The sequence below is a fragment of the Dermacentor silvarum genome, chromosome 7 (assembly GCF_013339745.2).
Source record: "Dermacentor silvarum isolate Dsil-2018 chromosome 7, BIME_Dsil_1.4, whole genome shotgun sequence".
NCBI lineage: Eukaryota > Metazoa > Arthropoda > Arachnida > Ixodida > Ixodidae > Dermacentor > Dermacentor silvarum.
This window is the reverse complement of record NC_051160.1, coordinates 123,388,045-123,403,685: the sequence shown is the minus strand read 5'-3', so window position 1 is coordinate 123,403,685 and position 15,641 is coordinate 123,388,045. Positions and strand designations below refer to the sequence as shown.

Genomic DNA, 15,641 nt, shown 5'->3' with positions numbered 1-15,641 from the left:
AAATGCTTTTTAATGCGCAGTCATTCTAGCGCTACTTCCCTCATGAATCTGTCCGTCCGCCCATTTGTTTGTAACGCGTGACACGTGCTCCATAGCTATACATGGTGTCCTATGGGGAATATATGGGAACGCCTTATCATAACGTCCAATGTAATACCCTCTTTGAGGGCCTTTAGGGGTATTTTGAATAAATAAATAAGTAAATAAATAAATAACCTATGACTATTGATATTTTTAAATATGACTATATATAATGAGTACTGAAGAGGTATTAAACATAATTAAGGTGAATATAATACTAATAAGATTATTTACGATGAATTTACATAGGCATAAATAAGACACTTCAAGACTAATGGAAAGGAAGGAAGCCTAATTGCGTATTAATTACGATACAAATATTTAAGCGTTATGGCAATTAATGGAGGGTAAATAAGGATAGCGAGACTAAATACAATTTATTTGGGTTAAAATTTAGAGCCTAATCATTTTATTTCAGGTTCCTTGAGATCAGTTAATCCTGATTACAATTTAATAACAATACATTCATAAGAATAATTCATAATAGATTACCTAAACATATTTCCGTTTCATAATACATTATTTCAATACGACGAATTCCGACTATTTAGGCTCAGCAGTTAGGTAATTGCAACAGGTCATTGCAATACTTGACACTTATTGAGTCATCCTAGACCCAGTGAGCCGCGGTATGAGTAACTCGGCCACTCAATCAGTCATATGTTATCTGTGTGTAAAATGAGCAACTGGAAATAATGCTTTCGTTCTGCCTTACAAGTCCCACTTTGGAGTTCCTGCCGTAATATTTGTTGCATTAATTATTTGTACACTTCGAGGGGATTGCCGAGATATCGTCGATTTCTCGCCACACCAATCGCTACGCTATCCCCACTGCATGATGCTGCAACTGTGACGGTGGCAACTTGGTCACGTGGTGCTTTCTGGACATTCGAGTATGCGTGGCCTAGGCTTCATAAGCTGGCGGCACTTACGACCAAGGGGGAGCCTGCTTCGGGCCAGCGCGGCAAATGCGTATGCTGTGTGCCCCGCCGGGGCCAAAGTTAACTGTGTACGTAATGTTTTTGTGCGTTTGCCGCTGTCGACAAGATTGTGGAAAGACGTTCGTGTATTTTATTCTTAAAGTTCGTTTCGCCTTGAAGGTTGAAATATTAAATACCATTTCATATCTATGGCTCCCACATTCACCCATTCTTGATGAAGGCTATTCAGGAACGTAACGCAGAAGCAATGGTATGTGCACTCCTAGAGAAAACAACAAGCGGGCAGTAAGATTGCGTAACTCGCTGCAGAAGTTTAACATTACCTGGCGAAGGCTTGTTCTGATGATATGGAAACGTCCAAGCTGAAGTAGCTCCAAGCGTCTTGACACCTGAATGACAAAGACTCAGTGCTGAAGTTAATGTTCTCGCAATAAAAATAAAATTAAATTAAATTGCTTAGCTAAATTATTCATTTGAAAGAAGGTAGAGTAAAGATATTTATATCATGCTTGCGTATTTGTGGTCTTGTGAAATTACTGTTTGCGTAAGGAAAAATATATTCTTTACGATGAACCACGCGTGCTATTTTTCGTTTGTGGAGTGGTGAACTTCAGTACATTTAGTTTACACGAACTTTTCCTTCGTATATCTGAAATGGCTGACAATTTATCCTATGTTCCTTTAAGACGAGACATGTAAACACGTAGAAAGAAATGTTTAATTTCTATAAAAATGTAAAACACACGTAGAGAATGAGCATAATGAAAAAGAAACAGAAATTGTGGAAATTTTTTCAGCAACAGGAGGACAACCGCAAGCAGGAAACTCGAAGTGAGCTTCACCCCAAGCCACCTAAGGCTTCTTTTTTATTTCGTATATACAGCTCTAATCATATGTAAACCATAGGTGCACATTTCATTTGCTGTACATCACATGTGGGACACCACTGCAGCTGGATATCTTACATCTCCCCTGACCTTGCTTTCAATACAGTTAGTTGCGCGCCCAACTTCTTCCTCGTCCAGTGATTCTGCTCTAAACCAGCAAATGACACTTGCTGCCTGTCATTCAGTGTTGGCCGAAGACATTTAGCAAGACATTTCGTACCTAATACTGAAACTCGGCAAGACATTTTTTTTCTTGTCTGTTGCCTGCAGGCAACACTCGTCAATAAAGGATTTGTACACGTTATAAATTATGATAAACGTCAAGAAGACCAAGCTGCGTAGATATTTCTTCATAACAAATTTTACCGATGATTACGATACTCCCTGAGGCGAACTTTGAGCGCAGCTGCTTAGGTGTTTTGAATTCGCGATATATTGTGGCAAAGAATTGGATTCTCCACGACAGGGTGCTCTCGGCAGCGGCGCTGAGCCTCTGCTCAGTCAGCTCGTTTATCAGCGGCGGCGGACGAAGCATATCCACCGGTTGGGTCGCTCATTGTTCAGAAAAAAAGCGGGAACACGGGAACTCGTGGCTCGCGCGGAGCGCATTATCTAGCTGCTGCGGCGGCGCAGGCGATGTAGCGCATGCGCAGTGGGTCCGAGCACTCGCCAGTGCTTTGTTTCCGCGCTAGTCGCATGCCTTGTCGCTGCCGGCACTCGGCTTTCCTCCTCACCCTTTCTCCATACCCTCCTCCGCTTTCGGCCTCCTGGTGGTGCAGCACCATCCTCTCCACTTTCCTGGTCGTGGCTATTGGCTGTCGCTTGCATTTTTCATACCCCGCTGTGTGCCGCATTCTCTCTCATCTTTCGCTGTGCTGGTTCGCTCGGTTACAAGTGACGCAGACGCTCGCCACAGAAACGGGCACCTAAGAGCTACGCTCTAAAACTGCATGTCAGCAAAGCTATTTAAATCAATAAATTTAAGTCAGACACATGGGGTAAATTCATTTTCATAATTTAAATTTTTTTATTTAAATTATACTACAGTCCGAGGACCAAGCAGGTGGGAGTGCAACAAAATACAAAAAAGATACTGCTAAACAAAATTCGAAAATGCGTAAGAAAATAAGAAAGAAAAGCCGGCAGATCCCACGACCTGTGGGAATCGATGTTATGCAAAGCAGTGTGCGGGGAGCCAACCAAGTTAACGAAACGACCATGAGAACACCAAGACATAGGCGGCTATTTCATGACCTACAGGACACGCAGGTCATGACATTCATGTCATGACTTCCACCAGGATTCCCTTTAGCTAGGCCTTAGAGACCTTGAGGCGAAAGCCTTAGTCGTGCTCATGATTATGACTTCGACCGTCAACCGTTAGCCTTTTCCTTCACTTAGTACCCGCGTCCGGACCCATTTCAGTGGTTTTTGAGTGTTAATGTTTCCTCGCTGAGTCATTGTCACTTTTGCTGAGTCATGCTCAAGACTATGACTTCTACCATCATCATTTAGTTATATTTCACTTCGTACCCACGTCTGAACGCATTTCAGAGTGTTCTGAGCGTTGATATTTTCTCGCTGAGTCATTGTCATTCTTGCTGAGTAATACTCATGACTATGACTTGTACCACCATCCTTTAGTGTTTAGTTCACTTGGCACCCAAGTCTGAACCCATTTCAGTGGTTTCTAAGTGGTAGTTTTTGCTTAGTCATTGTCGTTCTTGCTGAGTCATGCTCATGACTATAACTTCTGCCATCATCCTTTGGTGTTTCCATCATCCTTTGGTGAATGTTAATTTTTCTCGCTGAGTCAGTCATTTTTGCTGAGTCGTGTTCATGACTATGCTTCTACCACCATGCTTTGGTGTTTCCTTCACTTGGTACCCACGTCTGAACCAATTTCAGGGGTTTTTGAGAGTTAATTTTTTTGCTGAGTCATTGTAATTTTTGCTGATTCATGCTCTTGAGCATGACTTCTACCATTACCTTTTAGTGTTTCCTTGACTTAGTACTGCTGTGCAAAGTCATTTCAGTGGTTTTTGAGTGTTAGTCTTTTTTGCCGGGTCATTGTCATTTTTGCAAAGCCATGCTCATGACTATGACTTCTACTGTTATCATTTAGTGTTTCCTTGCCTTAGTACCCACGTCCGAACCTCTTTCGGTGGTTTTTGAGTGTTAATGTTTTTTCACTGGCTCGTTGCCATTTTAGGCGGCTGTTTCATGACCGACATGACACACATGTCTATGTCATGACCTATCATTTATGGTGGTCATGCACTGTTGTCATACTATGTCAATTTTGGTACCTACTAAGTTAACGAAACGGTCATGAGAGCATCAAGCCCTAGGCAGCTGTTTCATGACCTACATGACACACATGTCATGATATTCATGCCATAACCTATCATTTATGTTTGTCATACACTCTGGTCATACCAGTGGCGCACCGACAGGGAGGGGGGGGGGGGGTTCACGAGTTGTAATCCCCCCTAAGGCGGACTTAACCCCCCCCCCCTCTTTTGTTTAACCCCTTTTTTTCCTTGTGCATTTGCGTATTACAACTAGGCTGTAAGACGCGCAATCGTCTGCACACTCGCAAAAAGCTAATTTTTTTTTACAAGTTCCCATGCTGTCTCGAAATTAGTGATGTTTAGATGGTATTAACTGTCAACTACCCCCCCCCCCCCCTCGCAGAGATCCTGGGTGCGCTACTGTGTCATTGTATGCCAATTTTTGTAAATAGTAAGTAAATGAAACGGCCATGAGAGCACCAAGACGTAGTCGGCTAGATAGATAAATAGATACTGTCAAAGTGGCACATGTTCGCCCAGAAATGTTTCGCATTTAAAAGTGATGACCTTAGAGAAAACAAACTATGGTAAGACGTTAACGCAAAGCATCCATATAAATAAAAATGGGTCAACAGCAAACTCTCAACACTTCCACACGATCTTTAAGTGAGTGAGTGAAATAACTTTATTGAGGTCCAGAGAAGACGCAGGGGACACCCCGCGCCACCCGGCTAGTCCCACGTAGCAGACTTTCAGGGAAAGACTTCCATTGTGCAATAGTGCGAGAGGAAAACGAATGCTGAAAAAAAAACGGCTTCTATGCACGCTGTGAAGGTGGATGGCCAGCGAAGCTGTATTATCACCTGATCCCACACACCAATGTGACGTAGCCTTGAATTGGGTCCTGCCGAGCCTGAGCACGACAGCGTCGTGCATATTCACGTTGCTGTTTCTTTCGTCGGTCGACGCGCATTAGAATACACTAGCTATAATAAATTTGATGCCAACCCTTCCATACGCGTGGGGATACAGTGGATACCTGGTCATTCGGGGATCAGGGGGAAATAAGTGGCACATGCCACCTCTCACGTAAGTCTCCCAAGCCCTCCCCTGTGGTGGCCGGATTCACAGAACCGTACCGAATTACTTGTTCTGACGTGTTCCGACCGGCGCGCAAGATTAGACGAGATGCGTAGCAACCGCAGAGTTTATCCTAATCCACCCCACTCCATGACGCAAAGCTAGGGGGCACTAGTGAGGTGTCCAAAAACACATTCTCGACTGACTTCCCACATTCAGCACTACATACAAGGTGTTAGATACGGATCCTTTTCCTGGCATCGGTGTTCTTCGACTGCAGCCACTCACCGTCTTCTGTCAATCATGGCGCGTAATTGCGCGTCGACTGGATTATTGGGCTCGTCAAACCGGTTGGCAATCCCACCATCGTGTGCAGCGCGTGGAGCTTTTGTCTCCAGCCTCTTCCTGACGCTTCGCGAAAGTGCAACGGGAGGCCGGCAAGGGTCGAGGTAGTTGACCCTGGTCCCGAGAAAAGCTGTTCTGCAGCTCTGGAAGGTCTTTCAAGACAACCCGACCTCTCCAGATTAGCGCTTCCAGGCGAGGAGGCAACGCCTGAGGCAAGTCAACCATCGGAGAATAGAGCTCTTGGAGAGCCCCCACTGGCCGAACATGGCGCCACTTGCCCGGACACGACTATTGGATGAAAATGACGACACCTGGATGGACTCGACGATTAGCTGATAGTGACGTGAGCCCGGCAGACTGAAGAGGTTATAAGACAGAGACAGATCGAGAAGAGAGTCGTTCTTCTTTCTGCAGGCCGCAGCGTCCGATCTGCTGCCGGCCGTAACGATGGCTCTTTTATTGTATATTTAATTTGTTTTAATGCTGCAAATTATGTAAATAAACATTCAGTTCTCCAAGTCCTCCTCAACATCGCCCAACTCCCGCACTCAACGGCAAGATCTAATAAAGACAAGGACGTATCTCCCACCTGTATGGCGTGCGGTGGCTTCGGAGATAACGCCCACGTTCTATGGGATTCTCCGGGTGCCCATGCAGCCATGCGCGAGAGCAATGTCATATACCTACTACACGAAGACCTGCGACGCTGAAGGAGTGGCGGGTAGAGGCACTGCTCGTACACGTTAATATTCTTGGCCTGTCTGTAGACTAGGCCTCGCTCTCTTTATGGACCAGGACTGGGGTTTATTTTATTGCGATAGCAATTATATGGACACTTGAACCGGATTTCTGCCGTCGCCGTCGTCGTCGCCGTCGCCGTCGCCGTGAGGTTCCCTATAGATAAAATCTTCGCCGCGCGCCGTATGCCCGAGAGGAAGCGTGCGGAGACGCGCGCTATCACGGAGAGCGAACGCACTCAATCTCCCACGCGCAAGCAAGGAAGCAGGAAGCCAGCGCCGGAGGGAGCAAGGGGGGGGGGGGGGGCGCACTTCTCTGCCAACAACCCCGCTCGTCGCTCGCTCGCACCGTCTCTTATCTCCACACGGCTCTGACCTTTAAGTGCATTCGCTGCTCAGTTTCCGTTGAAGCGATAGACCGCACGTACCTTCGCCCGCTGCGGCGTATGCTTGCTGCCAGCGTTTTGACAGTCGTTGTCTGCTGTCATTCAGTGTGATCTCTTCGTGTTTGTGCGCGCTCACACCACGCTTGTTCATTCAGTTCGTAATAGTCGGGCCACATTTTCCAACGCACGCTACACACGCAATGCTGCCCCGGATCGGCAGTGCAGCGCTACAGGTGTGTCCCTTCGCACGCGCTGCCCACGGGAAGCGCTTCTCATCAACACCACCGTTTCACACGCGCCTTCTCGTGGTCATCGAGTCTCTCTTCATGTCGGTCTACTTACGCCGCAGCGCACCTGCTTACTTAATCAGCTGATGTTTACTACAATTCATATTGCTACCAAAGCCGCTCACCTTACTTCGTATGACATTGCTGTGTTGCTATCGCATTCATTGCTTCGCCCTTAGGGCGAAACTGTGACATTTTTTAAATAAACTTGTTCTCTCTATCTCTCATCGTATTCACGCAACTCTTCAGGCATCCTAAGTGTGCGTGGCTCACTTTGGGCAGGAACCGCTATGTCCAGCCTAGCCTGAGCACGACGCTGTTGTGCACATTGCGTTGCTGTTCCCGTCGCCGCTCATCGTGTTCACACTGCTCTTTGGGATTCCAAACTATGCGTGTCCTTTCCATAGCGCTATCACAGCCCTAGTCACGTCGCTCAAACTCTAGTCACGTCACTCCTTCCTTAGTATGCTGCAGTTGCCGCTTCCCGGCGAATGCAGCTTATGCAACTGCAATTATTACCGGAAAACGCTTTCGGCGAGTGCTATGCAGGAAGGCAAGCTTTCTGGTTCTTTTCTTATCTTTCCCCGCCGCCGCTGCCGTGGATACGTGGAGGCGAGTGCCATCCGGTGGTGCTCCAAGGAACACAGCGGCGTACGCGGCACGCCTTCTGTTGTGACTGGTTGAATTGTCGGTCGCCAGAGAAAAAGAAATCCCGGGATGCTAGTCTTCAGTTTGTCCTTTGCCAAACGAGGAAGCTAGCAATATTTTCCTTGCACTGCCCTTTTTTACAGCTTCGCTGTAAATGTGCAGTGGGAGCAAGATATTCGGCTATGTGAAGGTTTTGAGTGTAAATAAATGTTCAATGCTCCGTCTCTTCCGTACCCTAAACACAGTATTTTCATTCTGGTCACTGCTCGCAGAGCTGATCCTCTCCCACAGCTGCCATATATCCATATTATTACCACAGGTGTTTGTGCCTACGCATATATTAAGGTGTATTATACTTATTTATAGTTGTTAATATAGCTATTTAGAGTTTTTCCAAGGTATACTATTGAAACTGTGTTCTGTTGAGCAGCAGCTTATGGGTGAAGACCAGCAAATTCTATGGACTTTTTTCCCTTCTCCTGTCTATCATCTTTGCGCTCTTTTTCTCCCTTGCCGCACATCTGACCGATGGTAATTGGTCAACCACGCTATGCGCGAACTTGTATTGCAGCAAGTAGGCTTCCCTCTACCCTGCCAAGCAATACATTTCTACCTTTTGGACATTTCCGATAACCGATTTTAAAAACTACATTATGATGTTTCCTGTCTCGGTTTTCCTTAGGCCGAATTTGTGATGGCAATTTATATTTTAATTTTGATCGTTCAGATCATTGTTCAAGAAGAGCCTCGTTAAGAACCCTGTTTCAAAAAAAAATTCGTCTTGCACTCGTAACATTTCAGTTACCCTCTAGTCACTAGAGAAAGTAAAATATGTTGAACACTACTTTCATCCCAACTTACAGTTTTTACACTGTTTCTCAACAACTTAAGAGTTCCCAAAATTCAGACATGTTTCTTGACTGTAAGATCATCGTCGCAGCCCCTGCCTTGCACTGTGCTTCCATTACGAAGTAAGAAGACCTTGGCGGGAAACGTGACCACATAGGTTACCATAATTGACTTCATCTGCAGGACATATTTCTCTGATCCGCTTCCTATTTATACACTGAGAAGCCATAATGAATATCCTGTTGCATTGGCTGGCGTCTTGGCTAAGATGACATGCTTCTTTGGCAGCCGCAATATTGTCACTGCACATTATTTTCCGTGACGCTCAAAGGCACTGCACTTCATAGATCATCTTACAGTTATAGAAGCTTTTATTCCTTCTCTACGCGTTCCTTGGCCTGCGAAGCAATGGAACTCAGAACCAGCACGTTTGTGTTTTTAAAAAACAAAACGCCTCGTATTCCTTCGCAATGAAAAATTAAATAATTTATTCTCTGTACCTTCGAGGGGGCGGATGAAAGTAGTCAAAACGTATTGCTGGGGTAGTACGCTCGATGTTGCTGCAAACAGCACCAAAGAACACCAGGGAGAAAAAAAAGAGGCGGGGACGATCACAAGGCACCTTGCAATCGTCGCCGTCTCCTTTTCTTGTTTCTTGCATGTGTTCTCTAGTGACGCTTGCTGCTATGATAAAGAATGCTTCATTGCGAGAACAATTATATGGACACTCCAAGCGTATTTCTGCCGTCGTCGTGAGGTTCCAAATAAAGTACAACGGCGATACAAACTACGCCGCGCGCCCTACGCTGTGTCTGCGAGTTAGAGCGTACGAGGGTGAGCCGGCAATGTAGCCCTCGCGAGGGAGGTAGGCAGGCCGGAAGCGCGTGGTCGTGTTTAGTGCGCAGCGCGGACGCGCCGGCGCCGTATCTTGAAAGCGATCTGCGATGCGGGCGAATTGCACTTCCGCGCGGGCCTCGTCTTCCAATTGATCTTTCATGGGGACAAAGTTCATGCGCCTAGTGCCGGTAGCTTCGTAAGCACTCTGCGCTCGACGTTTAGTTCGCGTTGAAGCGAGACGTGAGACAGCGTGAAGGTCAATTTGCCCGCTGCTGCTGGCGCACTTTCTCACTCCGGCGTTCGCACAGCGAGTTTCCGCGGTCATCAAGCGATATGTGTTCATGTTTACCTTTGCGCGCGTGACACCTTGCTTGTCTATGTAGTTAGTAAGCGAATGTTCACAACTTTATACGGCAAAATAAACTACTATCCTTGCTTCGTATAGCTCTCTACTAATTTTATATCAGAATCGATGCTTCGCCTTTCGGGCGAAACTGCGACATTTCTTTTTTGTGTAATCTTACAACACGTGCTGCAAAATTCCAGAATTGGGATTAGTATGAATAGAACCATATTGTGTTCCCTAAATCCTATTTCTATGGTTTATTCGGTTTAATTAAATTTTCATCCACCTCTTTATAGTAAGCGTGTAGTTGTGAGCTACAACCCGACCTCATAGATATGCACCACACAAGGTCGAGTTTCACTTACACATTATCGCGACACCACTAAGGTAACCAAGACGTGCGTCTGTCCCATTTCACCTAGTAATCAGGCGCTCGGAAGATGTTTGGAATAACTTATAAATTTATTGTAGGTCCACATACTTAAAAATTCCTGCCATTGAATGTGCCTGCAAGCAGGACAAATTCATGAGAACTTACGGCCGCTACTCAATTTCGATGATGCATTAACTTGTGCACGTGTCAAAGTTATCTGCCTCGCACATCAGAAATTCCGAGCTGGTGCACCAGGCTGTGCACCAGCTCAGTTTGAGAAAGCTCAGTCTTGCAGTATCTTATATAACAATTATGCAAGAATCCTAAGCACGGTAACTGTTACGATAATATTATAGTTTTCTAGCGGTCAAGTTCCATTACTGGCTGTTGATCGAGTGCTATTTTAGGCATGCCATGTAATTTAAGGATTTAATGCGAATATTTGGGATAAACAACTATCCAATATCGAAATAAATATAATTTTTTTTCATTTCAAAATCAACACTAAATATGAGGTTTTCGCAGAGTCAGCTATGTAAAAAAGAAATCGTGCTGATATACTACGGTACGGGCAGGTTATACTCACTAATATTACATGTGCTTGCAGCTAAGATGCTTTTCGATTATAAATAACTTCCTTCAGTTATCTGCCGCACCACGACAATGAGAGAAATAGAAGGTAAAATATTATCAGGTTCACGTAGTGTTCGCTGACAGAGATGTGTGATACTACAACGCACGTTGTTTTAAAACGACGCAAACAAGGGGCAAGTACAAAATAATAGATCTAATCAAAATCGTAAATACGCTGCCGAAAAGGGAGTAATTGATTTTGAATGACTGGTAATTATCGAGCAGAAGTCATATATCCCCTTAGTTTGCTGGGGAACTAGTCCCCTGCGCATAAACCACACCTATTCTGAAGCAGAATCACAGAGTACAGTCTCCACATGCAACTTTCAGTCTCCCTTGAGGCTTTAATAAGTTGTTTTAAACCTTATACACCGAAAGGAACAAATATTCGACGACATTAAACACAAAACTCTTCAATCGAATGCAAATCTAGTTTTTAATAATTTTACATTCTTGCCCTTTACTAATGGTTAGCACTAGAACATAAAATGTTTGCGGAAATTTTGCACGCTTCCCGAAGGAATTCACTAACCGATATACTCGACTACGCAGATTACATGTCAACAGTAAGCCTCGCAATTTCGCCAAAGAATTACAACGTTATTATAGTGTGTTAGCTGGGTTTAAGGCCTTATTCTACTTTATAATTTTTATTTCATTAAATTACAATAACCGTTTGTTCGTGAGCGAAAACAAACGGACGGATTTGAAAAGTTCAAGCAACGGGAATCCGCTGGCACTTGCTCTCGCATAACTTAATAACTACTCTTCAACATAACTACTCTTCGCATAACTACTCTTCAACATCGCCATGAGAGACCTATCGGTCCGACTCAACCGAATCGGGGGCGTCAATCTCAATCATGCTCTCTACGCGGACGACATCACCATCTGGTGCGGGGGCGGGTCGGACGCAGCGGTGGAGCAGGCTCTGCAAGAGGCCCTGGACGTCACGGAAAAGTTCCTCGAGGGCACGGGACTGGTCCTCTCGCCGACCAAGTCGGAGCTCTTGCTGTACCGGCCCGACAGAAAGGGCCGCAAGTTCGACATGCCGCTGGATCAAGTACCGATCGATCTCAGAACGAAGACTGGGTCAGCGCATCCCGAGGATAGATTATCTCAGGGTGCTCGGACTGGTCATCAACGCAAAGGGCAGCAACATGCAAACAATCGCGCGCCTGAGGGCGAAGACGGAAAACATGCTCAGACTCGTCTCACGAGTGACGAGCCGGAGGGGTGGCATCAGCGAAGCCAACCTCCTAAGGATCTACCACGCCTTCCTCATGAGCCATATCAACTACGTGGCTTCCGCACTAAACTGGTCGCGGTCTGAGGAAAACAAGATTGACGCACTCATCAGGAAGAGCATTAAACGAGTGCTCGGTATCCCTGTGACGACCAGCACGGATAAGTTGATGCAGCTCGGGGTCCACAACACCCTGAGCGAAATCGTAGAAGCACAGAAAACGGCACAGATCGTTCGCCTGTCTGCCAGCAAGTCCGGCCGCCGAATACTCGAGATGGCGGGCCTCACCGCCATGGCCGCGGAGTCGTGCGCCGTCCCCCTCCAACAGGAAGAAAGGGACGCCTTTAGAGTCTCCACATTCCCGAGGAACGTTCACCCACAACACAACGAGGCCAGGCGCGCAGCCAGGGCACGAGCACTCATCAAGACTGCCCTGCAGAACCCAGAGCTCGCGTCCTTTGTCGACGCGGCGCAGTATCCCAGATCAAACTCGTACGCGGCCACGGTGGTTGACCCCCAGGGCAAACTCCTGAACGCAGCGTCCATCCAACACTCGACGGCGTCCGTCGCAGAGCAAGTCGCAGTGGCGCTGGCTCTGTGCGATCCCGGGCGCACCCAGATCTTCACAGACTCCAGGTCGGCGGCGATGGCCTTTCTCGCCGGCTCGGTCTCGGCCGAGGCTGCGGCGATGCTTAGGACCCGCAAGCCAGGCACGGTCCGTCACGTCATCACTTGGTTCCCGGCTCACATGGGCCGGAACGTCTCTCCCGGCTCGATCAACCCCAATGAGCTGGCCCGCGACCAGGCGCGAGGTCTCGTCAACCGCGCCGGTCTGAGGGGCCCGGCTTCGCAGGGGATCGACCGGACCACGGACCCGCTGCTTACTTTTCACGACATCACGGCTCACTACCAGCTGGGACGCAGGCAGTTCCCGGCTCCTCACCCGAAGCTCGGCAGACCCCAGGCCTCGGTGTTGAGAATGCTGCAGACGGGCTCATTTCCGTCTCGATCTAGGCTGAGCCACTACGCTCCGGGTGTGGATCCCCGCTGCCCCGACTGCGGCGAGGAAAGGTCCACCTTTAATCACATGCTGTGGCAATGTTCAGCATTGCACCACTCGCCTTTTAACAGGCAAGAAGACTGGGAAGAAGCCGTCAAGAGCGACGACCTTTCAATCCAGCTTCGGGCTGTCCAAAGGGCCTGCGAAAGGGCCGAAGATCACGGTCTTCCGCCCCCGGTGCAGGTGCGGCCTGCGACTACGACATAGTCCCTTAGGACAAAATAAAGTTTCTTGTCTGTCTGTCTGTCTGTCTGTCTGTCTTGCCCTTTACTAATGGTTAGCACTAGAACATAAAATGTTTGCGGAAATTTTGCTCGCTTCCCGAAGGAATTCACTAACCGATATACTCGACTACGCAGATTACATGTCAACAGTAAGCCTCGCAATTTCGCCAAAGAATTACAACGTTATTATAGTGTGTTAGCTGGGTTTAAGGCCTTATTCTACTTTATAATTTTTATTTCATTAAATTACAATAACCGTTTGTTCGTGAGCGAAAACAAACGGACGGATTTGAAAAGTTCAAGCAACGGGAATCCGCTGGCACTTGCTCTCGCATAACTTAATCATCGCCTTCAGGTCACACATGGCCGCCAATTTTCCTCTATGGTAAAAATACGTAATTTTTTTCTGCCTTGAAATAAAGTGTTTTTAGTCATTTTCTGATGTATTCGCATGCCAGAACCGAAATACCCCAATGAATGAACGACTGGGAATTCGTGGTGCTCGCTATTTTTATATTCTTATAATCTTATTGGTGTTAATTGGACATGTTACTTTACATAATTATCTCTGGTTTTTGGAAAAGGATTCGTAATTCTGAGTGAGCGCGAAAAGATAATCAAGCTGCGCGCTGAAAAGCTTCTGTATCTCTTGGCTAACCAAAAGTCATGCAATGGCAGGAACTAATTGAAAGAAATATCGGTTAGTGAATTCTGCCCACTACAGTTCACCAGTGGCGCTAAAGTACTGGAAATTTAGAGCAAGAAGCTTCAACTCACTGAAATGAACAACTCCGTGAGGTATGCTTCTTTCGCCCGCTGAGTAGTGCCTGGGTGTTGACCTTCTTCATCCTCGAACAGTGCTACCTCTATTTCCCATTCTGGTTTCTGGTTAAACACGGGCTCTAGATTTGTACAACGGAAGCGAAATATTAGCGATCGCACCTGAGCAGGAGCGCCTGTTTCGTGCTTAAACAAAACACGTTTCAACAATGCTTCTCTATAGACAAAAACTTCACCTGCACGTTGAAGAAAAGAGGACTTTTTAGGTACTTAAGTAGTCATTTACTTTTACTTCCCGAAAGTTTACTTATTTGGTCGTAATACACAAGTGATGTTGTTTTCAATTATATAAAAACAGTTTGCCACAAATTTTACTTTTGAAAATCAATTATCAACGTTGTGGAACTTGATGGGATTGTCAACTTCCTTGGCAGCGTGGAAGAACACTTAGGGATGTAGCCGAGAGAGTAAAACACGATATAGACCCGTTAGGTTCGGGTTACGGTTTAGACATTTACATCCGTGTCAGTGCACCTCCAGTACATAAAACGTAACCATTAAGAACAGTTTAAAACAGTTGTACACGGTTCTAAAGAGTTTCGCAAAGATTGTGTTTAACCCACTTTTCCCAAGCATTATTTTAAACTCCCGTGGCAATGATGCAATTAATGTAACTTTTTTTATATCTCTACGTAGTGATGGCAGCAACACTTTCGAACAAAACAGAACCCTGAAAAAACTAAGAGACAGCTTGACAGCCCCCCTCATACATCCTGGGTACAGCAAGTGGCACACGAAAAAACTTAAAAAATAATGCAGAGTACACACAGGAACTCTATATGCATATTTCAATAAAAAGAAAGATCATGTCAGTACATCAAAAAAGAACCAAGTGTGAAATAATTAGCCAGAGCAAAATCACGAAATAAAAGAAAAATACTATATAGACACTGTACCAAATAAATGCACGCAACTGTATTTTGCAGTGGTAGTGATACTGACCTATTTTCGTCGTTAACAAAAGCATAATCAAGATGGTAGGTGGCTTGTATGAACAAAAGTACACTATCTCCAAAGAAGCCATTGCGCTTAACGCCTTGAAATCAGTGGTTGTATACGAGCATGTGTTGGGAGCCTACGTATACTTCTTCACTTTCAGAAAGAACTCACACGCCTTAGGCACATACGGACTGAAATGCATTGCCAGTTCCAGCTGCTGGACTACTTGTTTTCACACTGCCTAAACAACATGTTTCACGTAACCTATCACTCATAGAATTTCCGGACAGCTGTATCTTTGTGTGGCTTGTGTGCTTCGTCGACATCGTTATTCTGGGAACACACGACAGTTAGGAAAACTCTATATCTCAGGACATTTACTCCAAAACTAAGCAGACCTATGACATTAGCATCAACATTTCTGAGAGCATAAACATGCAAAGAATTCTCAAGCTGCGCCATGCGGACGAATAAGAACTTGAACCTACCCTCTTTCAGATCCGTCGAGGCCAATAATAAAGCAAAGTGCTGCGCCCGCAGCTGTTATTCTTACAATTTTTCACATTGCAAAATAAAGAAATGTTTAGAAGAAATCGAAGGACAGCACT

At 45.9% G+C, this 15,641-nt stretch overlaps 1 protein-coding gene across 2 annotated transcripts in view; it reads right to left on the bottom strand.

The window, feature by feature from the left end:
• LOC119458413 (uncharacterized) overlaps positions 1 to 15,214 on the bottom strand; it is a 77,312-nt gene extending 62,098 nt beyond the window's left edge. For both annotated transcript variants that reach the window (XM_037720250.2, XM_037720251.2), the window contains exons 1-3: positions 15,037 to 15,214; positions 14,032 to 14,156; positions 1,346 to 1,411 (exon numbers count right to left, since the gene is read on the bottom strand). In XM_037720250.2, coding sequence (XP_037576178.1) covers positions 1,346 to 1,411; positions 14,032 to 14,156; positions 15,037 to 15,118 — 273 coding nt within the window. In that variant the 5' untranslated portion in view covers positions 15,119 to 15,214. The remainder of the gene's footprint in view (positions 1 to 1,345; positions 1,412 to 14,031; positions 14,157 to 15,036) is intronic.
• Between the last annotated feature and the right edge of the window lie 427 nt (positions 15,215 to 15,641).